At 38.6% G+C, this 27,695-nt stretch overlaps 1 protein-coding gene across 1 annotated transcript in view; it reads left to right on the forward strand.

The window, feature by feature from the left end:
- The first annotated feature begins 455 nt into the window (after nt 1-455).
- LOC139740256 (tyrosine 3-monooxygenase-like) overlaps nt 456-27,695 on the forward strand; it is a 36,226-nt gene continuing 8,986 nt past the window's right edge. Inside the window, exons 1-6 of the mRNA XM_071650837.1 lie at nt 456-594; nt 8,677-8,919; nt 17,337-17,511; nt 23,118-23,206; nt 24,015-24,082; nt 24,663-24,713. Of these exons, the coding sequence (XP_071506938.1) occupies nt 544-594; nt 8,677-8,919; nt 17,337-17,511; nt 23,118-23,206; nt 24,015-24,082; nt 24,663-24,713 (677 nt within the window). The 5' untranslated portion in view covers nt 456-543. The remainder of the gene's footprint in view (nt 595-8,676; nt 8,920-17,336; nt 17,512-23,117; nt 23,207-24,014; nt 24,083-24,662; nt 24,714-27,695) is intronic.

Here is a 27,695-nt window from a genome sequence, read left to right on the forward strand (position 1 = left end):
CGTTTAAAAGCGCGCGTATGCATCAAAGCCCTTTGATATCAATATTACTCCCGGCGATAGAGCATGTTAGCAACGCACACTACTGCGGAGAAGAGACTGCGGAGAAGAGAAATATAAAGTGACTAATCTTAATCCCACGTATAACTCCAACAATAAAAGACGCAAGCCTAGAGAGTATCACAAAGAGCGAGAATAATTTTCATCACATCTTGCTGTCAAGTTTCTTGCAATACATTTCACGAGACATAAAAAACAATAAATATTTCAACTTTTTTCGTCGTTATCATCACCAGTTCCATCGGAAACACTTCTGTTGAGGTGCTAACTTTTGTTTGCTCCTCGTGTGGAAGGAGAAAGAAACCAAACGTGGGTTCCCTGCTCTGCTGTGATCTCGATCTCTTCCTTTTCGGCCGGCACATCGGAAGCCCCGGGATGATGGACACGGAAGAGAAAAACTCCATCTCGGCAAATAACCATGACAACGGAGAGAACGGGGTGCCTGTTCCGGGCCCGAGGAAGCCAACCCATTTCCGCTCTGGTCCAATGATGGCCAGGAAAGGGTACGAAAAGCTATCAAAGTCGTTTGATGGAGTGGTAAGTTACGTCAATATGTTTGTCTTTTTTTTATGAAAGTTTCATTTCTCTCCCTGTTTTTCGATAGCTATGTTCTAACTCCTTTTCTTATCTACTTCTTATTTCATTATCTTCGCACTAGGCGCCTATGATGATTATCTTGTTGTTTAGGTGCCAACAGCTTAAGGTGATGATATTCTGCACATCTCAATTTAAGACTGTCTAACAACTCCCTATTTAAAGATTGCGACAAAACTTGTTCTAAAGCCGAATAATCTTGCTGTGCTGTGACATGCAATTATGTCAGCCCAGACTATTCATCCTGTCTTTTTTTTTCAAATCATGGAATTATGTATTTGTCTGTGTATTCTAATTTTGGAATGCAGAAATTAAAGAAAAAATATATAAGACCGAAGAAAAAGATGAAGCGTATCGTCAAAATAAGGAAAATTTCTCGGCCGTCAGCACTCTGTGTATAAAATAAAAATTACATTTGATTTTCTCTGATGAGATGATGTCTTATACCAGTTATGCTTTGTATTTTCTCTATTAACATCATCATAACTTATGGATGGTATAAACGATTATGTATCGTACTGCCATCTTAAATTATACAGAATATACTTTAGAAACTCTCAGGCGCTCAGTGTAGTCCGGTCCTCTCTTACGGGGATGGGGGCGTGGCAGTAATTCTAAGGTTACGAGTGGAATATGAAATCTATTAGAGAACTAAAGAAGTGAGTTTCGTCGCCAAAAACCATGAATACCGGCAGAGGAACATGTCCTTCATGACATATGAGGATAGGCGATAGTTACAACTTAAAACACAGAAATGTTAAAAAATATATTATTTTGTGTTATTCGTGTAAATTTTGATATCTTGGCAGTCATTTGCTAGTCAAAGTATAATTAGGGTCGTGTTGATGAAGTAATGTGCATTGCCTTTGGTTCATTTTGCTTTTGCAAAATGGAAAAGAAACGTACCGAGAAACAAGAACACTGAACGAAATAAAGAAGAAAGAATGACGTGAGAAAATCACGATATACTTTCGGGTAGGCAAGGAATGTTTGAACGAGTGATGGAGGTACTATCTGCTCATTTATATTCTGCTGTTCTGGTGAACCTCGTGCGAGTGTAAATGTTTGGCTGACTTGATGAGCCTCTGCCACGTAGGAATGAAAACCCACAATTGGCAATCGTCCCCGACGAAGGCATAAATTTATGTTCAGTTCCCGTTATCTGCCCCAAGACCGATCAAGTAACGTTTACACCTCAAAGGACACACGGTGGTAATTGCTGCGAGACATTATACTTGCAAAATGAGAACTTTAATACGTCTGTACCAGCTACCGAATGTACGGTATAACGCGAGTATGTGGTTAAGATTGCGCATTTACAATGATAAAGAGAGGGCTTTATTTGACGTCCTTGAGTCAATTTACACGAATAGGCTAAAAGAGTTAAAATGTACGTTTCATTCCCTCAAGTTTTTGCTATATCGATTATACTGCTGCTTCTGCTAACGACGACTATGATGACATTTTTTGTTCAATTTCGCAATCATTCCTTTGTTATTTTCATTTCCAAACAATATACATGAATATTACAAATGTCAAAATAATAGTATATTTTCATGTAACATATAGCAGTATCACATGGAAACGCATTTCGTTTCATAACAGACTGAAAATAAGAATTGATGTGCTGCTAAAAAGCCAAGTTACATAATGCAATATTTGAAAAGTAGAAGTGATAAAAATCATATTTTATAATCATTATGGAAATCGAATCAAATCAATAGCATTATAGATACATATCATTAATGTTCTTCTATCATTTAGATGTTAATATTATCATCACTATCAACATCAAATAATACAATTGATATAGTAATATAGACGTACAAGTATTGGCAGAAAACGACGTGGTCAGAAGGAGCATGAAGTTGTAATGAAAGAAACAGTTTTTGTTACGTGAAAAATGGTTGAAACTTGTTGTAACATTGCTATAATCTGGAAATAATTTTTGTAATGCCTTGTGTCAGTTATCTGAAGCAAATACGGCGAAATCTTTTTCTTTTTTTTTTTTGGTACTCATTGTTTACTCATGACGTTAGCATCACCAATCATAGCGAAAACAAATGATTTATTGGTTTTATATTTTGAAAGGAATTAAAAAAAGAAACACTCAAACGACCTTAACATAAGGTGACAAAAAAACTTTAATATAAAAACTAAGTGGTATAAGAAGTTTGAAGAAAGTGAAAAAATAGGCATTGGTTTGACAGGAGAGAAAAAAGTAAGGAAAACTAACCAAGACACGGCAAAAAGATTGAAATGGGTTGGGTGTGTCAATGATAAAAAATCATGCTACATAGGCCTGTACACTAAAGAGAGAAAACATAACAGCAAGTGTGAGATAGAGAGATTATCACGAGAGCTGAATAATGGATTCTACTGCAACACAACAGACAGGTATCCATTTACTACTGCAGTTCTTGCTTTGGTATACAAGAAGATGATTCCAGATGTGTGCACAGTTTTACCACACTATTGCTGCTACATCTATTCAGCGGTTCAACAACTAATGATAGCTACTCGAATCGAGTCCGAAAAAAAAAACCCAAACAAAAATCAAATTAGTCACAGCACACGTCAGAGGTTTTAAGGAGCTTTTAGTTAACTTTAATTAACGCAATTGTAACCTTTATCAACGGCCGTCATAGCCACAGCTGTCGGTGAACAGTTTATAGCCCTGTATATTTGCTGCTAGTTGAACTTTAAGGTTCTTTTATGTCAAAGGACAAAAAGAATATGTTCGTTGTAGGTTTTGTTTGAACTTGTAACAGATGGTTTCTTAGCAGCTGCTTCAGGTGCCAAAAATGGTGATAAGGGTGTGATTTTGAGTGAACTTTACATGTGTTCCATATGTCATGTTTCGGGATGTTATGTAAGTTAGAGTAGTGTGTATTATAATGATTATAGTAGTTATCGATTACAAAGCGTTGTTGAATGTCTGATAATGAACTTGACCGTATTAGGTTTTGAGGAATACCCGTACTGTCACGACTATACACTATTCTACTCATTTGATTCTGCATAATACCATTACTTTTACATTATGTAGTTATCGACATTACTTCATAATAAATTATATGCAATAGTATTTACTTTTTTTTCTTTTAAAAATTCACTGCTCTAAACCTTCTCCACAAGAATAGGGACTGCCATTTGGTTTTTCTAAGGGCACTTGTTGCTTTAATGGCTATTTCTCTAAACAGTCCACCTTTCTACGATCTCTCGCTTTCGTCCTCCTAATGCTGAATAATGACGAACCGTTCAGAAAAGACGTTAAACTGTGACTTAATCCTTCACAAAGTTGGCATACGCATAGATCAGCTTATACACTGTATATTAGTTCTCTTGTCCACGAATGTAACAAAAGGAATCATTTCAGAATTTTGACTATATACACGTGTATTGATTTCTTTTTTCAAGAATGAAAGCGCCAAAATTCCACAAAGACAATAATTAAAAGTTGCTTAGTATACGGGTATATATATATATATATATATGTATATATATATATATATATATAGATATATATATGTATATATATATATATATATACATATATATATATATTTATATACATATATATATACGTATATACGTATATACGATGATGATTTAAAGCGAATATTCTTGAAACCATTCATAGTATCCTTTAATGTCTTATTATGTTAGCATCAACATGGCAAATGAGCTCTATAAATGACCTGTGTTGCGAAGGGTTAGTATGACGCACATATTTGATTCAGTAAATAGAGTAGCTTCTCTGCTACGTCAATTACTCAGACAAGAAATTAAGTGGCTTTAACAATGGACTGAGGAATTCCATTAAACGTGTCCATGGAAGTCGTTTACAGGAAATTTATAGAGACAACGTGATCATCACGTGATCAATTTGGTACTTTAACTCGATGAAATCTGCGGTCGATGCCCGTTCAGTGTGAATTCGTCACTATAATTTATTCACTGACCGAACCATAGGATCACTTTGGTTGGTGTGTGATCGAAAGAGATCCGATATATTCTGAGAGTTTGATAGCCATTGACATCGAAACGATAATGATATACCAAGAGTCGTACGAAAAGAATGCTCGGTCACGACGTTCTTTGAGTGGTTGGCTGGCATCGCGACGGAAAATCAGCAATGCTGTATGCCATTGTCAAAAGCCATGCAGGTCATCACAGCTTGGAGTGACATCAATGCCATCGATTGAATATCTGCCGAAATTCAGAGTGCATCGGGGATCCGTCTATTGGTTAACCGTTTTCCAAAAATTACCCCCCCCCCCACCAAATCAAGCATCAAGAAAACGAACGGCCAAATCAATGCAAACTTTCGACCTGTCGTCATGATTTAAAGTGTTTCTTGATAATGATATGGAGTTCATTGACCTGTGCTGAGAAGGTAAATGCTTTACTGCATTGGGAAATCCTTGTTTGAAATAATCTGTGCGATTTCATAAATTCTGCTGAGACGTCTCCTTCTAAATGTTATATCACACATAATGCACATGAACCATACATGGGTTAAAGAATGTTCGCATCGTTTTAGCCATACGACAACCACGTAACGTGCACATAGGATTTGCTATCTTAGGTAGATGATGCACACACACAGAACCGATAGCGCGAAGAGCATTCTGCTGCGTTGTGTAAAAATTCATGAGTATCGCCATCTGTGCTTAGCTTAATTGCCTGCTTCATCAAACGGCATAAGACCCTCGGCATATTGTTTTCTCGTTTGACCGGTCCGGTGCCGATTTACCCTCCCGCCCCTTGCAGTAGCATAAATGAAATTGCGTAACGACACAATTTCCGGTAAAGCCTCCATGTCATAATAATGCTCCACACGCCCACACGCTTTGTACACCACAAATTAGTTCAATCGCGCCCTGTCTACAAGTGACCACTGGTTTTCTTGGCTTGTTTTCTTTCTTCCCCATGATCGGAAGTGTGAGCCATTTATTGAAACATTTAATTTAGCATGACATTAAAAACATCAATGACAAACACTCAAAAGAAAAAAAAAATAACCCACAAATAGGTCAGTCTAGCCTAGGACGATGACCTTTGGCGCAGACAATGCGTTCCGACATGCCGGTAACAAGCTTCTGATAATATTTGTCACGAAGCTTAATGTAACGAACAAGTCAGTTTTACGCAGAAACCATAAGTTGTTGAAAAATCTGATTGCGTAACTTATTAGTAGGCCCACGTCTCATCATAATATCCATCTATTAAAACAGAATGTATTGGGCTGTTATAAGAGGTAAAAAAAAAAATAATGAGGACAACATTCGATGCTTACCCTTCAATAGCAATTGTAAAACTATACAAAAGAGTAATCAGTTGAAACCATCTTTCAAGTACAATGTATTTCGCTCTATCGCGATTCAAGTGTTCAATTTCTATACAGTGTTAAAATAGATGGTTGTTTAAACTGACGCAATGTTAACGCAACTTGGGCTATTACCTTCACAATATCTACAATTCTACGTAGTTATCTGGGGGCGTATTTATATGCGTTAGTATACTCACTGCCCCCCCCCCCCCCATCCCCCTACGCCTCGATAATCAAAATCAATCTAAACGACGAAATGCCAACGCCTGAGTGCCCTTTCACCTATTCTGATTAACAACGCAGACATCTTTACAAGGTAAAGCTGGTTTACGTGTGTAAACTGGGCAAAAATTGCTCTTACATAGGACCTTTTCAACAGCACAAGATTGTAATAATTATACAGTCTACCAACATTAATGAGATCAGTTGAATCTCGAAGGGGCATAACTATTATACGTAACGCAGGATCTGCGCACACGCTTTGTTTTATTTTGTTTATTTTTTACGTATGTGTGTCATCTTTAAAGCGTTGGCAAATATTAGCGCACGAAGCAATAAGAGCTCTCGACTAAACTGACGATTAACCGCATTTTAATTAGTCTTTGTCGTCGCAAACTCGGGTCAAATATAGACGAGTGCCATTTCCCCGTCTGCATCTAATGAGCAGCGAAGAAGCAGTTTACGCACCGAGAAAACTTCCGATCGCAGGACCCTGAAATCCAGTCAATATCTTTTTATGTATCCCTACCAGCAGCACTTCGCGTGGCACTGTGATTCTTCATTCGTGGAGCTACTGTGACACATCAATGTTACGCTTAATTTGGGTAAATTTTCATATTGTATTCGTCATCTGCAGTTTCTCCACATGACGTTGTGTTTATACACCCTGCCCCCCCCCCTCGACCAATTCGAACATTGATTTTGCGATTACTCGTGTAACTGTCTGTCCATTGTCACCCGTTCGATGTTTGCAATACTGTAGTTTCGATGACCACATGTTCATCACCGTCGTATACCTGCGGGGATTTCATTCAGTCCACCTCGGTATCACACGATAGACTTACACATGTAAATCATATTCACCTTTCAATGTGTCAATATCTTTGTGTGCTTTTATTCTTTTAGTCTGTTGCAAGCCTCCTCATATGTATACTAAGGCCTTGTAACATTCTGCAGACACGTCACGTGGATGTATACCTGGGCTTAATTACCTGCATTGGTTGAAGTCTACGAACACTTATATTGTGCATTACCTTTGTATACAGTAACAGTTTTGTAAACAAAATTCCATTTGTATATGAAATGCGTAAATAATAGCGGTCGAAATGCTGTGGATTAATCGAGCTCTTTTGTATTTCAGGATATTATCGATTCTAAGGGGTCATCTTAAAATGAGGAAAGAGTTGTTACATATTTAACTGTGTCGTTAAATGCCTGGCGAAATGATTATTGCTCTTTTCCACGGTAGATCACATGTTGATATATAAGGCACTTTAATGATTATTCAACATTTATTTATTTTGGGGGATATTTTGCACGGCAATAACCCATTATACGTACGTCTTCATGGTTGTTTGTTTCTTTGTTGTTGTTTTTTTTTTCAAAAATACTAGTTCTTGACGATCAACGCCATATCGCGCGTTTCAGTGTATTGTCACTGAAAACATGTGGAAATCAAATCGATGTGGAGAATTCCTAAAAACAACCAAGAGACAACAGCCTGACTTGTGTCACTCATGTCACTTCACATTTTTTTAGTCCACCATATTTGAAGCTGCTGGCGCAATCCGATACGAAGATTTAATGATATACCTTTTGTATGTCCTCAATACCCGAATTCTTTTTTAACAAGTCCGCACTACAGCCTCTGATTCGGTTGTGTGACATTAATGCCATGATAATTAGCATGCAACCCTCATAATTTTGCACATTTTAGAATTAAAACATTAATTGCATTCATACCAAGAAAACAGTACGCTGTATTATACTTGATTATATAGTATGTGTACATTGTTTGCAATGTTCTAAGATTCTTGATCAATGGTCATGAAGAGTTTGAAATACTGATGAAGGTCTTTTATCACCTCTCAAGACTGTGCCCTTAATTCCCTGGTCGGTCACTCTGCCCTATCTGAGACCGGTCTGATGATAAATCCTTGACCAATTCCTTTACGGGGAAGTTGTTTTAGCCTTTTTTTTTATACTTCGGAGAGCTTTGCTGGTCTTCTTTAATGCGCTTTCGATTTTATACTCCCTAATTCCCGCTGAAGATTTTACGTTTTATGCTCTCTGGTCGGTTTCTATGGCACATTTAAAGCCGGGACGGTGATATGTCGCCATTTACTTTTCCTTAGAGTTATCCTTGCTTTTTTTATTTCTCTCGCGAGATTTGTCGAGATAATTTTTTCTCCAGGAGGCTCATATTCTCTGTAATAATTAAGGTTACAGTAATCTGTGTGTATTACTATTATTTAGGAAAAGAGAAATACTTCACATACTTGCAAAATAACATGTCTGTGCTTTTAGACACTTTTTTGAGCTTTTTTTTTTTAATCAGACTACTTTGAATCAAGGCACAACTGTTTCTTCATTTCACATGCGTCATGATATCATTCGACAGCTCGGTTTGCATTACATCTTTGATCTGTGTCTGATTCTTTTCCAATTCGTTTTTTTTTTTTCGGCCACAGAGTTACGTGTACCCCATCCGAAAGCAGAGTCTTATCGAAGACGCCAGACGAGAGTCGACCAGGTCATCACTGGACATCACTTCATTGTCTCTGGTGCTGTCCAGTCCCGAGGAGAAGGATGACGTCTTCGACGACGCCTTCGAGGCCGTCCTGGAGAATGCCGTACGCCGCTTTACTGTTACCTTCGCTTCGAAGGACGGGGCGGGCTTCGGGTCCCTCAGCGAGGCTCTCCGAGTATTCCAGGTAGGACCTTGGATCATCGTCTACTTTATGTCGACTCTGCGAAACGTTTATCAAAGAATATTGTAGAATCAACTTTACAACTTTTTGTACTCTAAGGAAGGTTGGATAGTTATGTGTTAAACGTGACTTTTAGACGAGTTCTCACTTCTTATGAAAGTGTGGGAAAAAAGAGAACTGTAAGTGCAGTGTACCTTTTAATTGCTCTGTGTTCGCAAGGAGGTACCCATTCGCGCCTCAGTGTGTGCCCATGTGCTAAGATGTGTTCCCTTTTTGTTTTTGGCAACCATAAACACGTCGATATATGTGTATATGTACGTAGCACTTTTAATCAATCCTCAAAAAACTATATATTCCCCACGGATATATACCCAACCATTGTCAATATATATATATATATCTATTAATATGTTTATGTACAAACTTGAAATCCTTTTTTTTTTCCCTCGGGGTCTCGACGCTTTATTAAAGGACACGTCCACCTTCATATACATAAGGATTGAGAGAATGCAGCGATATTAGTAGAACACCTCAGTGAAAGTTTTAGGAAAATCGGACAATCTATTCAAAAGTTTTTTTTTAAGTATCTGCCCAATCACTGATGGATGAGAAGACTACTACAGTGTATGATGTCACATGCGTTCAACGATATAAGGAAAATAAAAAGAGAATTTCACAAAACTTTACTTTTTGAATAAAGTGCACATTCCTTCGACTTGTTACATGTTAAGTATGAATGTTAATATTATTCCCCCTGCCTTCTGAAAGAGAGAAGTCGAGTGCTCTTTTGTTATGCAAGAAAAATGGAAATATGTTGAATTTCCTTTATTCTTTCTTTATATCGTTGTACACATGTGACATCAGAAGCTATAGTAGTCTTTTCATCCAGCCATGACTGAGCAGAAACTTCAAAAATTCGTTACTTTTGAACGGATTGTCCGATTTTCCCCAAACTTTCGCTGATGTGTTCTACTAAAATTGCTGCATTCACTCAACCCACATGTCTATGAAGGTAGACTTGTCCTTTAAGTACACCATCTATGATCGTCTGCACGCTAAACAGAATACAATGATCCTGTGAGTGTTATGTCTGTGTAATTGAAGGGCTCTTTAACAATAAGGGTGGTACAAAGGGGGAAATAATAAAGGGGGAATAATATTAACATTCATACTTAACATGTAGCTCATGATAACAATTACAATAACGAGTACAGTTGCCAGTGATTGTACAGTACATGGGATTTGAAGTTGACACTTTATGAATAAGATGGAAGAGTCCTAGAAGACAAACTGAAGTGTAACCTAGTATATATCTTTATTGTATCTCATCCCAAATTTGTAAACTCGTGTAATGCTGTTTAAAAGCACTGATCTGATTGGGCTCCTGATGCAACATGCCTTAAGGACTTTGAACGGACAGCTGTTCTGACAATTTATTGAAAAATAGGTATTGATATAATTTTGTCAACTTCAGTGTCGAAGTATCGCACAAACAAAAGCTTGCAGTAGAAGGCGGCAAAACAGTGTGAACATCTAATATAAGGGACGGCTGTCTTTTCTTTGATCTCAGGGAATTGAATGGCTTTATTCAGATATTCTTTGTTTAAGCTCCTGATGTAACAGAATGCCGACTATAATGGACAAACTCTAAGAAACAAGGGACCACAATACCGTGTTCCAACTGTTCACGAAAATAGCCTCTTTTAAACTTAATATATATAGAACTCGGTGAATCTGCTCAGTCCTGCTGAAGTGAGAATGCTGATTGAACACGAACGAACGATACAGCGTCCCTTGTGGTATGAGGGTATTAATTCTCAACAGTCACCTTCAATGTTGACCAAAATGCTCATTGCGCCACACCTGTCAAACGCGTTAAGTACCGTTTTCACCGTCCCCGTTCCCCGAAATTGAAGCCAATAAAAGATGGCAATTAATTCCTCAATTCATCGTCGCTTCTCGTTCCTTCATCGTCATTATTCTCTTCAGTTCTTTGGAAGCTTCCCTTCTTCCTCTTTTCCTCTCAAATTACATGACACTCTCGTATCAAGGGGGTCGAAGATTTCCCATCAAGGAAGACGATGTATATGAATCTGGAACTATGATGAGGTGTGAGTGTTCTTCAATTTGTCTGCCCTGTGTACAATGCTAATTACATTCTAATTGGGAAAACCAGACCGATAATTCAAGTAATACATAGTGAGATTATCATGTGATTGTATTTCAACACGCAACAATGAATAGTATATGATCATACAGTCCAGTGCTGGCAGTTTACCTATAACGAAATATTATCGATTCATCGCCTTCGTCAATTTCGCGCATAATTTCGAAGAGCCACGTAATTTGTCTTTTTGTCTGCATTGAAGAAAACAAGAAGAATCAGCGAGATGAGTATTGAGACATTCTTCCGGTTTCTTCATGTTTCGGACAAACATTCTGTGAGGAAGCTATCATTTCTTTTCAACTGAATCTCGCAAGCCTTTGCTCAATATTGTTCAAAACAATCAAGGGTAACACCACCATGTCTTTTTTTTCACACGCCAGATGTGCATTGCTATCGAGCCAAGCCTATAAATGTGGTCTTACTCTTGCCGACGATGGATTTCTTCCCCTTAATCCAGAGTAAATGTGGTTCATTGGGCAAGTTGATCACGTCTTAATGATTGTCATGTAATGTCTTCTTCCCGAAGAAAGAAAAGAAAAGGGAGAAAAACGTCTTGGAAATACCAGTAGTCAGACAAGTGGCAGGCTCCAGGGGAGGGGAGAATGCAAACGATGATGCCATCCAACGTTTTTCTCACACGAGTGTCTCCTCGCTATTTGCCCGCCGATGCCTCACAGTACACTTCCGATATTTTTTTTTCGGGAACCCGTCCCGGGACATGTTCCCTACCTCCTCATCCTTTGGTTTCCTCTCGTCCGATTCGCCGGCATTTCATTTTATTCCTTATACAACATAGTCATTGGTATGCTTTCTATATCTCCCTTTCATCATCTCTTACTGCCGTTCTTCTCTCCCTCTTCCCTTCTCTCCCTCTCGCTCCTTGATTTGTTCTTTCATTCATTTCCCGGTCCTCACCTCCCCCTCCTTCTTCCAATGTCTTCATTTTCCTTCTACTGCCCATCTTCGCTTCTATAGACTTTCTTTCTTTCCTTCTCCATCTCAATGTTATCTTTCTATCTTTATCTTTCTCTCACTATACCCCATTCTATCTATACTTCATCATCTTTCTTTCCTTCTTCATCTCATCTATGTTTCTTCACTGCCTGCTTCTCTTCCTTTCTTTAATTTCTATTCTCTTCTCCTTTCCTCGCTTTTCTTTGGGTAAACTTACACGTTCGTGATTTTTTTTTTTTTAAACTAAGCATCGTTTCGTCAAACATGACGCAGACATGCTTCCATTTCGAATGACTGAGGGCGGCGGACAGATCAAGACAGAACAAAATAAAACAGAACAAAACAGAACATGGCCCATAAAGCTGAGCAAGTCCGGTGATGGTTTCTCATTTAATTTTGTACTGGGCAGCGCGGCAGCCATGGCATAGAAATTCGAAACTTTATCGTCCAGGTTTTTTTTCCTCCGCCCGACATGGTTTGAATGGGTTGTCGGCCCCTTTTAATTAAAAGTAAGGGTAAAAAAAAATCCACGAAACCTTTGCTAGAAGCAAACTTTATCCCCTTCTCCAGGAACAAGGAAATTAATATACTTTCGCTCTTTCGCCATGTTTTCAATACCGGTCTGAGATAAAATAGAATGTCTCTGACTAGATTTATCTTCGTGGAGTGGCTCCTGTATGAATTGAATTCCCCGCTGGCGGTTTTGTCATTTTTGTGAGTATCGATTGGTCTTCTCTGTAAAAGGCAGGCGAAATTGAATTTCGTGACCCAAGGAAAACATTACGCCATGAGTTCAAGTACCGGAAAGTTGTACAGGACTATAGACACCTATTAGCACGTAATCAATGCCGTTCGGTTCCACTTACAAGGCACAGCCATGCAAGAAGAGAGTGTGTATTTTTCTAATCATAATTAAATGCAATAATCATTGATTGATTCCTATGATCGCAAATAGACCAGCCATACCATCGAATCATGAACAAATAATGGCGTGTCAGGAGTATATAAAATGACCGCCCCAACAAACAAACATGCAAGCAAACAGATTATGATATGTAATGTGAACTGTTGGCAACATCGAACTTATATCGTTCTCTTTGAAACTATAATCACTTCTTACAGTGCTTGTTCAATTACACGGGGACAAAAGAGTCATTATCTGAGCTTGCTAAGAAGGAGCGTAAGTTATCATATGAGTCAATAGGACAGAACAAAAGCCGCGTACGAAAAAGTCCGTGGATCGGTAGAATAATGTATAATAATATACGCAGCTAATAAATGCAGCCAAGGGGACGCCTGCGCACAAAATACATTCCACGAGGTCGTACCCTTTTTTGGAGAAATTGAAAACGGCGCTACAGGTCGTAGTAGACGAACTCGCTGGCATTGGAAAGCTTGGAGAAACATAGATTAAATGCAAATGTATCCGACGTTGAACATATGCCTTCGAGCAACGTATCGATTCAGGAATGCGAGAATAGGAAGAAAGAGAAAAAATATCGGGAAACAGACAAATGAAGAAAGAAAAAGAGAGATAGATAGCCAGAGAGAGAGAGAGAGAGAGAGAGAGAGAGAAATTGTGAGATAACTATGTCTATTCAATATAAGTGGGTTCTTTTGGTGAAATATCTCTTGTAAGCAGATGATTTGATACTGTATATTTTCAGTACCTGTAATGTTAAAAAAAATGAGTGAAGGTGTGTGCGTTACTAAAATGTCAAAATTTGAAAAATCAATCTGACAGCGAGATAAAGATGTTAAGTCTCTCTTTTTTTTTTGGGGGGGGGGAGGGGGGCAGTCACACTTGCCGTTCATGCTATCATTGTAAACATAACTTAGTCAGTGTTAAAATGAATATGAGATAAGAACATCCATATCGAATAAATACGCAGAAAGGAAAGTAAAGTTAAAGAAAGATAAGGAATTACAGTGTAAACATAAATGAAAATCGGATAAAGAAAGAGAAGAATATAAAAAAAGATTTTAGGCGAAAGAGGGAAAAAGAGAGAAAAAAAAAAGAAAAAGGACGAGGCAGAGGAGGAAGAAAAAATAAAAGGAAAAGAAACTGTGGAAGATGGAGAGATGGGCTGGGGAAGGAAAGGATGTCTGCATGAGACAAGGTGAGCTGGATCAAGAAAGAAGAGAAAAAAACATTTCCAGTAGAAGAGGGGAAGAGAGAGAGAGACTTTCAAAGTATTGCGCGATGGACGTTAAGAAGACAGTTGTCTCTTTAAAGGCCCACCGCAGTGACCTATAAGTGTATGGCATACAATTTAGGACAATTAAAATTTGTTGGTTTTAGAAATGACAAGTGTCAATATTTGACCGGAACTACGCCTACGTGTTTGTTCTCCCGTTATTGTGAGGTCAGTGATGATGATGATGTAGGAAACAACGGGAGAGTGTGTGGGAAGGCATGATTACGTCACTGCACACGTAACAATGGTCCATGCGCTGTTACATAAAGTCAATGATTCATACCGATAATATAACATGCCTCGAGTGGCTTAAACGCGCGGGAAGCTAGCGTAGACCGGGATGTTCGAAATGTTAGGAATGTTCGGCATGTTCCCACTATCACACTTGCGCCTGCATCGCTAAACTGACTTTCCTTTAGAAAAAGGGGAGATGCATACGAATATTAAAAGCAAAAGAGATTACACTTACAAGTGATTAGTGGATGCGGGGGTTTCAGAATTTTCTCTCTTATTAATTCTTTCTTTTTTTTCGCATATTTTAGCACACGTTTAGGCTTCATTTGACATCTTTCGATTTTCAAGACGTCTCAGAACAAATTTTATTCCATTTGTCGTATGAATGCAATATTCATTTTGAGAGGGAGTGTTGCTATTATTTTTACCTCAAAACCAAAATAATTTAAGAACAATACACCAATGATATAACAAACCTGTTTCGAAGTACCGGCAGACAGCACTCTTTCTATGTTCATATCATGAAAGTGTCTGATAGGTTGTGGTGATTGCCTGCATTCTGTTTCTTTTGTTTCACTGCTCTCGTTAAAGCTTCTGTTTACCTTTGGGAGCAGTGATTTAAAGAAATTTTCAAGATATTACATTTGATGCATATGTGTAGGTCTGTTGTATCACAAAAATCCTACCATATAAATTTTTTGCAATAAAGCCCAAAATAGGAGATATCAGTATTTTTCTCAATAAACCATGACTGTGGACGGTTTAGTCATGAAACATTTTTATTACAACCATTGTTCACAATTTGTGCATTTAACAATACTTAGCATCGATTATACGGATTCAAATTTTTACAGTGATTGTTTCTATCCCTAACTTACATTTTAGAACTACTTTAAAGCAAATGCTTGGTTTTTGTTTCATCTGCAAATGGTAAATTATGCCTTCAAATTGCATAGGCCTAATCATATTCTTTCTAGGTGGCGTCGTCTTACTTTACAAACATTCTTCGTTCTTTCTCTGATGTTGGTCCTGGTGGCCGACTGTGTCCTGCGAGTCTGTTCTTTAACTTCCTCTTGCATCATTATAACATTAGGCGTTTCCACATCAGCCCGATAAAAATCCAAGCTCGAGATATTTTTCGCGATTGCAAATTAGCGCGCTATTTCATTTCCTATTCACATCAGCCAAAACATTATCAGATAGCGCGCTAGTTCGCATTAATTATCCTGCTATTTCGGAAATTTCCCGAGTTTGACTCGAAAAATTTTCTCGATCAATTAGCGCGCTAATTTGTGTTCACATTATCAAATAGCGCGCTATTTCGTGATCGGGCTAATTTCCCAAGTCAGAAAATAGCGCGCTATTTCGAAATATCGGGCTGATGTGAAAACGCCTATTATGCCATATTTGTCATAAGAATTATCATGACAAAGAATAAGAACAGACACCAATGGACACCAAGAAAAACATTTGGAGGGCAAATTGGAAATAAGAGGAAAGAGAGGGGGTGGTAAACACAAAACCAGGAAAACGAAAGATTAGTGAAGATGAAAAATGTGAGAAATATCTGGCAGTGTTTGATAAAAGGATTTAGACCACGCCTACATCACATCAGACATCACTTTCATAGTTCATCGGAGAATGCAATGATTTCAACTGACTATAAAGTGCGAGCCACCAGTTGAGAATCAGGAAGATGTGGATCCCCCAAACGAAGTCTTTAGATTTTTTTCTCTCTCTCTTTTCAATGAACCAGGGGCACAAGAGCAAGGGAGGTGAAAAATAGTCATCCACCTGTTGGTAAACTACAGAGAAGAAAATTACTTATGTAATGCATACAGTTGTGAATGTGTGTGGGTTTTTTTTTTCTTTTGTTAGTGGTGGTGGTGTATGTTTTGTGGCGCGCACGCTGCGTCCTCGGGTTCATCTTTAGCTGAGTCTTCTTTGATCTCGTGTGCGAGGCCGCAGGGGAGATTATTTCGGTATTATTTATGGCACGTTGGTCCAATTTGTCTTCCCACTGTTTGCATGGAGAGCGAGAGGAAATTGAAATAAGCAGGAAGATCGAAATGAGACGGTTATTTTGAGCAGCAATCACGTAAACTAGGGGCACCCTCGGGCCCCCGTGTGTCTCCGCGCCACTTCGTGAAAAGATGTCTATAGAGAAGTGGGAAATGCTGACACGTAGACTCCCGTCTTTTAGGTAGAAATCGTAATCGCAAAACATAGAAGTTTTCATTATCGAACCTCTCGCCGAATCAATTAGAAGTATCAAACGAAGGTGATAATTTGAAATTTGCACAAGAAACCCCCGCATGCTCTCACTCCTCATGTGATGCTAAATTCAAAGAAGTCTAGCCGGACCTTTCTTAGTCTACTAACGAACCTCACTGATTCTGAAGAATATGCATACTAGTACCTGAAAGTTAGTCATGTCCTGAATTTATCTCTTTGTAAAAATCTAAAATATCATATATGAACACATACATACAAACGCCACCAATCGCACAAGTCGAAATAATGGCTTAGTCGATGAAAAATGTTACACGGATAGGATATAATCATGTGTTAATTCTCTTGACTAAGCGAAAGTCAAAGGCTTTTCTCCAGTCCCGTGGATTCGGCTTAGGTGAGATTAACTGTGTATCTATAAGTACATTCATAACTGTTATAGCTAAATGCTTCCTACAAAACTTCCACCGATTTGCATCTTCTCGATTCTGCTGGCAATCAGAGAACGATTATTTGGATGACCTTCCGAGAAATTCCTGCTACATCCTCTTCAAAATTCATCACCTCACTATACTATTTCTCATGTCGTCAATCATCCATTCAAGCGTGTGGAATATTTCTATTTTACATTTCAGAAAAAGAAGGTGACGCTCACCCACGTGGAATCCCGCCCTTCGCCCAGAGTGGACGGTCAAATCGAGTTTCTCGTGCAGTGCGAGACCAAAGGCAGCTCTTCCAAGACCGTGCTGACCGCTCTCCAGAAAGTGGTGGACAATGTCCGACTGGAGAAGGAGGAGGTCACTAAAAGAGGTAAGGGTGGGCGCACAGGGTTTCGTCATGCATGCAAGTTGCATCATTTTCTTTCTTCGTCTCATTGTTATTGAAGAAAACAACGGACTGATGTCATTCACCAGTGGCGGATCCAGAGGGGGGCGCAACCGGCGCACGCCCCCCTTTATTTTTCGTTAAAAAATAAAAGAAATAAAAAGAAAAAAACATGAAATGAAACCCGGAAGTGCCACCAGAAATATTAGTCACGCCCCCCTTTACAGAATTCCTGGATCCGCCCCTGATTCACTGTTCAAGACCAATACAGAATACAATAGGACATTAATTGTCGCGATTGTGTAACGCATAATACAATTATAAGAAAAAAATACAGTGTCTGATTGATGTCACTGTGGCAAGACTTTCGTAAAGTGCATAAAATGACTGAATGTTCGTTAGCTTGTTCGTTTGTTTGTTTGTTTGTTTGTTTGTTTGTTTGTTTGTTTGATTGTTTTTGTTAGGCTGGAATAACATCAAGTAATTCTCTGTCATCTCGCCATGTCCTCTTCATTCCCACGCGAGCACACACACACACACACACACACACAAGCAACAAGAAGCCCAATAAACGTAATGATTTTTTCCATCATTTTCAAAATAATACATAAAGATATATACAATTTCAATTTGAAATTTCGAACACCCATGTAGACGCACACACATCACAAAACACATGCATGCATACATCATCAGGAAATAACAAAGTTGATAAACCAAATATTTGTCATAACTGTAGATATGAGAATCATACCTCACTTCTGATGGATCTTCATCATATTGTCAATAACGCATGCCAAGCAACAAAAAAAAAAATACAATGGGCTGCCGAGGAGAGGTATTGGATGCGCTGGATTTCAGTCAAATCTTGAAAAGCAAAATACACATGATGGCGTATGCTATTTACAATATTCTAGTAGCAGGAAATTAAGGTTTTTTACGCTCCTAATAAACTGACTGCAGCATTACTCAGGCACACATGTTTGCACTCTGAAGGGTTAGAATTAGATCAAGATTAGATTGTATCTTCTACACAAGATCCAATAAAGATAGTTGAGTTGAGGCAGCAATTGTTCGAATATATCAGAGGCATGCTGATCGTATAATAAGTTCACGTAGTTTCGGTGTGCAGTCAAAATACGCTAATATTCAGCAATAAAAGACCCTTCCCCCAAAAAAAAAAAATTAAAAAAAAATTGCAGAGAGAACTACTATTCAAATGGACAAATTTTAACAATGCAGTGAAGTGGACCTGTAATATATCGGTTTACAGACGTCTGACTTAACAAACAAACAAACAACAAAAAATACATTCTCTCTCTCTCACACACACACACACAAAAACCAAACACCATTTGAAAGATAGTCTGATATTGCACGTTAGACTACAACCGACAATTCCAATCGGGTAGGTGATTTATATATTACGATTTATTTAGACTACAATGTCGCTTTGCAGTATTTTAGTGCAATCAAGCTGCCAGTATTGAGACTGTCTTGAGCGATTGGCTATAGCAGTAATGTAGCGACCGTAAAGGAACGTTTGCCTTTCTCTTTAACATGTTCAAACCGAACCTTTAACACTTAGTAAGAGTAATATATGAATCAACTGCACAACTATGTTTTCTGTTATTTCAAATCGATATTTCATTTCCATTTCCATTTCATTTCTTTTATTTTATTTTCCATATCCAAGACCACAAAATTAACACAAATAACGATAATCATTAATTTTGCTCAATCTAGTGAAAAGACATAACATCAAGATAACGCAGATAAGTATATGCATGTATGTATACACACACACACACACACACACACACACACACACACACACACACAATTTATACCGTATATGTACTCATCCTGCATATATGCATACCCATAATATAAAAATACTTTTACTCTACTTGGAATCAAGACAAATTGAAGTAGGGCTGAGGCGTAATGAATATTGAAAGAACTTGCCAAGAAAAAAAGCAAAGCTTGTATGTAATCATGTTCTAAAGAACCAAATACGAAACTGCTATGAATGCCCCAAATCGCTGTTGACGTCTCATCAAGAACACAGGCTGTAATCGTTGACGTCTGATAACGATCTCGACTTGGGAACCACTTCTGATTTGTCCCTTTAAGACTGACCATCAAGCCCTCTCATTCAGAGCACCTTGAATTGATTAGGCGCGCGGGGGGTTTCGACGTGAATAGAGATTCGGGCAATGCTGGTCGATGTTAGCCGACTCGGTCGGCGAACTCAACTCGCTATAGCCCGGAGACCAGACGTCCAACACCAATAATGATGATCAGTGATCGTGGCACTTCCGTCAGTCCTGATATATAGTCGCTTGGTGACATTTTATACAGACATGGTGGGATGATGTTCCGTTAATAGGCTGTCTTATAAATTACTGTTCAGTTCCAAGTAAGGATGACGATTTGATCCCTTGATGAATTAGTTTGTTGTTGTTGTTGTTTTTTGGTAAAAATTTCTTTCAACGTAAACCTTACCCATTCTCGAATATACGTTGAAGGGGTGATAACTGTTGGAATTTTGTGGCGTTAGAAAATTGAAAAATGTACAAAATCATGGAAATAAAAAAGTGGACTCGTTGTGACTGGCTGAATCAATCTTATGGCCATATCAATACTCGTTAAATTACACCAACAAGGTTCGTGAACTAACAATCATAACTTTCAATAAAAACATACCTATCATTACACCTATGATATCAAACTATACTTGTCAAAGACCCGTCTAACAATTCAAAGAAATTAATTTCCGGGACAGGAGAGAGATATCTGTTGTCTTATTTTTTCCGTATATTTTGTAAAATTATCTGTGTGAGTTTGACAGACAAAGAGATGGAAAGAAAAAGACTCATGCAACAGATGGCAAGAACTTGATTCTGCTATATTTTGTTTGATGTTTGCTCCGCTTTTCCCAAAGAACCTCATTTCGTGTTTTTGACAAATTGGATAAACGCAACAGCACAAAAAGGATATAATACATACATATATATATGTATGTATGTATGTATATATATATATATTTATATATATATATATACCATAAGAACATGCCTTACGTGTTTCATGTACGCTCTGACTTTCTCAACGTTTAACTTTTTGTTTTGTGCATGTTTTACAAATATAGTCTATAAAAAGTAGCAGACAGAAGTATATTAATATGCTTTATATGTTTCATGTATATTTCTCTTCTCCCAACTAACTATATCTCCTTTGTATTTTGTGTGCACTGGGCAGAAGCGCTCTTACTCCATGGGCCAGGAATATATGACTCTGATGAGGAGCTGGAATCGGAAAGCAAGTTTCTTCTTCATAAGATATTAACTCATTGCCTACGGGCAAACGTTGTGTCGTATAGGTCAACTTTGTGGAGACGCATCAAAATATTGGAAACAGGAGCTTAATCATGGTCGAAAAGCATGAAGCATATGTTGTAAAAATATATCTGGCCTTTCTACTGTCGTTTGTCACCTCCATGCATGTAGCCTTGGAATGGAATTTGATGAATGTATCATAAAGCGGTAGCAGATATTGTTCTCTCCACAGTAATGAAAGTTTACCGTTGTTCAAGTCTCTTGATGATTTATGAAGAGTCGTAAAAAGTAAATTGCTCATTTATGTCTTCGCATTTACGAGGGAATCGATTAGGCAAAAGCTCGTGTGCTGTTATTTTGAAAATGTGAAGTATACAAAGTAAAATACCTAAACAGCGAAGTCCTACATGGCAAAATGTTCAGTACATGTCAAAATGCGTAAACACTCCAAAGAATTGATGCGTTGAAATGTCTGAAGTCACTGAAATCTAAATGAGCTTTAAGGCTACATTCAACCATGACTAATAACCATACTTTTTCTTAACCGTGATTAAAGATTGCATCGAGGCATTGGCTTGTTCGATTACAGATAAACAACCGAAATGTGTCTTTTTAATCGTACAAATTTTGTGTCTTCTGTATTGACCAGACATGCTTTTTGACGAGGAGATAATGCCGAATGACCCTCCCACTCCGGAATCAGAACGCAAGTGTCTCTGTTAAGAAATTGATCTCATAATCATTATACCCACATTGTCTCTACAGCTGTTAAACCATTTGACAACATTGTCATTATGGGCTGAGGTTAAGACGGTGAAGGTGTTGCTAACATGGGATAAAGGAACACAGGGGACTAAAGAAAGACTAATCAAAATTAATAGAGTGCTGCTGCAATCGCCAAGGTGGTGATCGGTCCATATGCCTTTAACTCTATGTTTCATGCATTACATACATCATAGTTGTAAAAAATATCCAACAGACTTTTTCCTTCTGGCAAAAGAGGGTATGAGATGGTGTGGATCTCTCAGGGTACATTTACAATCATTTCATTCCAGGTTCTAATATTCTAGATTCCATTGTCACGTTGTGTGTTTGTTGTTTTGTTTCGAGTTCCACAGGTGTTCTGTTTTTTGGTAGGTCATGAACATCAAGAATCCATCGAGTCAGTTCATGCTCTGCTCATTCTTTCATCTATTTTACAATATCATGTTGGTCTTCACAATATATTTTTCTTAGAAATATCTATTCTCATGATATTATGGAATAATATTATGCCATTTTCACCTTTCATGCTCATCTTCATGGTCGTGCCAAGTTATACGATGCCGATAGCTATCTCGTGCTTTTGAATCGTTTGCCAGAATCATGGATCATGATGAATTACCATGATATATTTCAGTTCCCTTTGACAAAATCATCTGTATGTTCCAGATGAATGGCTGGAGGTCAAACAATGAAATGCGTAGAAATTAAGTTAATCCAAACAGGGTTCAGAATGGAGCTAGTTGGTCACCAAGTCTTATTTCCGAAGTTCGTTTTCTATCAAACCATGTTCTAGAGATACTTAGTAGTGATTAATATGGTTTAATTTTAGGATTTCATTACATTTGAGGGTCATGCGCAGGTGCAGTTCATCCTCCCATCCTGGCTCGATACCCAGGTCGCCATCTTTGAGTGTCTGGGGTCCGCCGCCATTGCCTAAAGCATATCCTCTTTTACATCACCTTTGCTTAATTTTGTTTTTCACATCAATTTTCTGTGCCATGGCCCAGGGGTCGTCTTCGTTTTCCTCGCCATTAAGTCAGCATCATTGTTTTAATTGTTGTAATATATTCAGTATATGTTCTCGATGAGAATACAGGAAATATCACGGTAAATTCTATGATGAACATGGATTATATGAACGGTGTTAAATGTTGCAGAGGGGAGAAGATTTGTGTGTGTTAGAAAGTCAGACGGAAAGACACACGGAATATCGAAATGCCATATTTCTAGATAGCATGCATATCATCTGATATTCACAACGTATATTGTACCATCGCAGGAATTTATAACTATTATCATATACTATCATTATGACATGCTGTTCTGGTGCATCAACAGTCATGTATTATTTTCATCTATACTCCTGCTATGTACTCTTAACTTCACCATTCATTTATTTTTTTTTTCTCAGGAATGTTACGAGACACAGAAAACAAAAATGTTATGACCCATGCTGTAAACAAAAGTTTCATTCTTATCCCCCAGGTCCGTGGTTTCCCAAGAGGATCAACGAGCTCGATAGATGTACTCACCTCCTCTCTAACTACGAACCTGATCTCGACAACGAGCATCCAGTAAGTCCATTAAGCTACTAGCTTCGTATTAGAGAGGAACAGACGTCACTGACATAAAAAAGAAAAAAAAAAGAGATTATACAAGTGATGTACATCAGTGAGCATGGTGAGGGCACTAGTAAAGAATTACCCTGACCACACAAAGTACCTTTGGAACATTCTAACACGCCCAAGTCGATAGCCGAGGATGTTTTGACTGTTTCGAAGGTACTGGATGTGGGTAATTATTCTAATGCCTGAACAAAATGGTGTGTCTTATTTGTTTTATATCATAATGATAAAGCAGACTCTTGTCGATTGATAAAATTTCGCTGCGCGCCAGCCATTTTCGTGAGTACACGAAGCGATGAAATCTCGCCAGTTCACATAAATAGGACTACCAAGCATCGCGACATGAAAGTGCTAATGACCTATCATATGCAGAAGTACATGTCAGGCAAATTAAATGCCTGGTCACGTGTACTCTCTCAAGAAATTTGTTACATATGATTAGGATATACTTGCGATTATGATTAATAATTATGTAGTGGTATTGCACAGAGTGATCACTTATGATTAGGAATCATTGCAATGCTGTAATCAACTGTGTTCCAGCATCCCGCATGACGGTGGGCTGAGGGCTGCTTATCTCCTACAATTCCATTAACTCTTCCCTCACAGTATCTTTGACTTTAGCTTACGTTATGATAAAGACTTTGTCAAAACAAACAAACACAATAAAGGGAACATCAGACCAAAGACGGTTGGCACGTTGGAGTCATCGTTGATGAAGAAAAGCTTAAATGGTTCTGTTCTTACCGTTTTCCAGGGCTTTTCGGACAAGGCTTACCGAGAACGCCGACAAAGGATTGCGGATATTGCTTTTAAATACAAACAGTAAGTAGACGATATAATTCTCCTCTCACCCTCAATGACTGTAACATTGTTTTTATCCGGCCCCTTTCAGAGGAGTCTGTTATCTTGTGTCTCAGAGTTTAAGAAATGAGTATATAGTATAATATAAAAACGAGTAAAGTGAAAGAATCTAACATTGATTTTTGCATCTCATCAGATGTAATCCTGCACGCTGGTCTGTTCACTTAGGTCCTACTTCACTGTTTCTTTTGCTCGTGCTTACATACAGTCTACTCGTAATTATTATGATGTCAGTCTTATGCTATTTGTAGCGCTGACTAGCATTCTGCCTACACAATGTGAAATCGCCTTGAATCGTGTTGTCATGTCTAAGGGAGTTCATAAAAGCTGGTACGTATCGAAAAGTTGGTATTCAGCAGAGAGTCAATTTGATGACTTGACTGTATAATAGAAATTCCGTCACGTCGTCCTTATCCGAGGGCACGTAACTTTTGTTTTTGCCAAACCAACGCTTCCAGCTATGACGTAGCCCTGACGTTACATGTTCCAATCACGCCATTTACTATGACCTTCTCCTTCGTTTATTACTCATTATGATCAGTGGAGAACCAATACCACGGGTCGACTACACGGAAGATGAGCTTCGAACATGGCAAGTATTCAATCTCTTCTAGATCTGCCATGATAATAACTCAAGCCATTTCAATCGTGTTTCTCCTCATGTATCTATGATGATATTATACATCGGTGTATTTTCATGTAGGGCCTACTACAAAAGCCAAGAGCCTCTGTATTGTAATTATATCGAAATTTCATTTGTTCAGTGAAGGAACCACCATTCCCTTCGCAATGCAAAGAATAATTATGACCCCACTGTCCAAGTTGTAATGAGAGCATGACGTATGGATTGTCTAATTCTCTCAAGCCTATTAATTAGTTGTAAATGGTCGTTAAACCATGGATCACATGCATAACTTACCACGTGTGTCTGAAGGACCACTCGCTACAGCTCCTTAACTCTCTTGCATTGCACATTCACCGGTCTCTTGACCGATTTGACCGCCGCGCATTATTTGGCCCATATCCACGGCTATGTCAATATCGCCTGCTGATAGTTTTGTTGTTGTTTTTTCTTTCTCGACATTCGGTGCCGCCGTAACGTACGAAGGTCTTTCCGGTAAATTCGACTGTCCATGATACATCATCACGAATTTTGACTTGGGTCAATTAAATGTGGTTTCTTAATAATGCTTGCATAATTTGTCTCAAAAGAAATGGAACTGTTTAGAGAATGAGGGATGGGGGTGGGGAATGTCAGTGTGCGCGAGCATGCGTGGATGCTTGGGATGGTGCTGCTTGCACATGTTTGAAAATATTTGTAATTGTGTGTGTGTGTGTGTGTGTGTGTGTGTGTGCGTGCGTGTGTCTGTAATTCTGTGTTTCTGTGCGAATGTCATTGATTGTACGTATTCTTAAGTGGTTGAGTGTATACGGACGTGTGTGCGTAGGGAATGTTCATGTCTATCTGTCGCGAAATATCCTATACACTTTTTCTTAGTACCTGTCACTCCTTAAATCTAGGTTTATCACTCAATACGTTCCAATCTCCAAAATTTCCGAGGGGAAAACTTTCTCACCGCTGACGTCGCCTGTGTTACCCAAAATACTTGCCAGTGATTAATTGTAATACTTATCAGCCTATTTTCCCCATAGATTCCATTTGCTTATTACGATAGTCCAAATGGAGTAGGTTTGAGTGCCAGATCGCTTCCAAAGGAATCTGATATCGAGGATTCAAAGCCACCAAAGCGACCATGCGATATCCATCGCGACATAGGCCTTATAAGTAGATGTTACTGTTTAACAAATTAAGTATTATTCAAAGAATTTTCAATTGGAGATGAAATGAGTTTACAACTGTTAGCCGGATTAGTGAGATGTAAATATCAGGTAGACCCAATTAAATGTTTTGTGTTCATCATTGGTCCGCGAATACGATTTTGATGATATCATAACCCGTTTAAAAGTTTAATTATCATGCCTACTTACATCAATTAGTGTACACACATTATATTAACAGTGAGCAAAACAATGCAAGTCGTCGCAATTGTTATTCAGTATGATAAGGTAGGCGTTCAAAGAGGGCAGTATGATTACTTTTTTTTTCTCTTGCCATCCCTCGTGCCAAAGCCACATAGAGGGCAGTATTTCAAGTTTTCTTTTACAGTCCCTACACAGGGATAGAGACATAGAGACAGGAACTCAATTTTCTTCTCTTCCTCAAGCCAAAGACAAGACGAAAAAGAAGGGGGGTGGGGGGAGTTGAGACAGCGCAGACCGCATCGGAACTATAAGTCTAAGGAGGATGGACGATGTATTGGAACAGAGAAAGAGTGTATTCGTGGATAACTTTTTTTTTAATGAAACACTTAAATTCTACTCAAAAACCGCCAAGTGATATACGCACACATGAACTACAACAAGCACCCACAAAGAGATTAGTAGGCTTATACAAAGAGCTTTAATTGTGTCCATAATTTTCTTTGTAACTATAGAATCTCTGCGTATACGCACCATTACGCAATATTCACATCTAGACGAATAAACATATTGCTTGTCAAAGAAAGACATTGGGAAACACATGACAAAAACTCACTCCCAGATGCAGAGATATTGCGCGCTCTCTTGAGTCTTTCGCACCGACGCTTCCCTCGACCTGTGCTTTTGCATTTTGTGTTTCTTTTCTTACACTTCCTTTTCCATCATTCACAGTCGCAGATCACTATGTAGGCTTCTGCTCCTCTGGCGTTCAGTGCTCACGGAACATTAAACAGAGCAAACACTGAGAGAGCGTCCCACATCATCACTAGAGAGAAGTTGAAAGGTTTTCGATATTTCCTGTATACTAGTAAACTTCTATCCTAGTAGGGCAAGGAGCTGGAAAGGATCTGTTGTTTGGTCGGCCCGTCGTTTCGCTGCAGCTTTTGACCACTATTCTACTTACTGATTTACTTTGAAAACGAGCAAAATTGTTATATTCGTCACCTCCTTCAAGTTGGAATAAAAGAAATAATGAAAAGTTTATCTTATTTTCATTCACCTGGTGGCAGTTAATACCGCTGATGACATCTCTACACTGCTATTAACTCGAAAAAGAGGGGGGGGGGAAGCAAAAAAAAAACAAGAAAAAATGTGCAGATGTGGGTTGAGCAGCTGTCGAATATTTCAAGCTTAAGTGTTGCTATTTTGGTCACGTCAAGCATAACCAGTTGTTCTGTCTTAGTGGTTGTAAGACGTGTCTGTGCTCGTGCACGTCAAGTACTAGTAGTTGGAGGCTCCAGAAACGCGCACGCTTTTCCGCGATATATGACAAAAAACCGTGTTTGACGATGCGCCGCGCGCCACAGGTATTCGATCGGCGTAATCGAAGATTATCGATCGGGCGATATAATTACAGCGCCAGCTGCTGGCCCCGGGGAAATACACTGATATCAAGAAAACACGCCGGTATACATGCGAGCAATAAAACCGTAGTTATTTTGGAGCGCGGTAGTAGATCTCGGCATACGAATGGACGACTGATATCGATACACAGTTCTGAGACTCGACGTGGAGGACAGTTATATCTTACCTG

Source organism: Diadema antillarum, unplaced genomic scaffold, assembly GCF_040938485.1.
Source record: "Diadema antillarum isolate AM-2024a unplaced genomic scaffold, OU_Dant_1.0 seq00000845_RagTag, whole genome shotgun sequence".
Lineage (NCBI taxonomy): Eukaryota > Metazoa > Echinodermata > Echinoidea > Diadematoida > Diadematidae > Diadema > Diadema antillarum.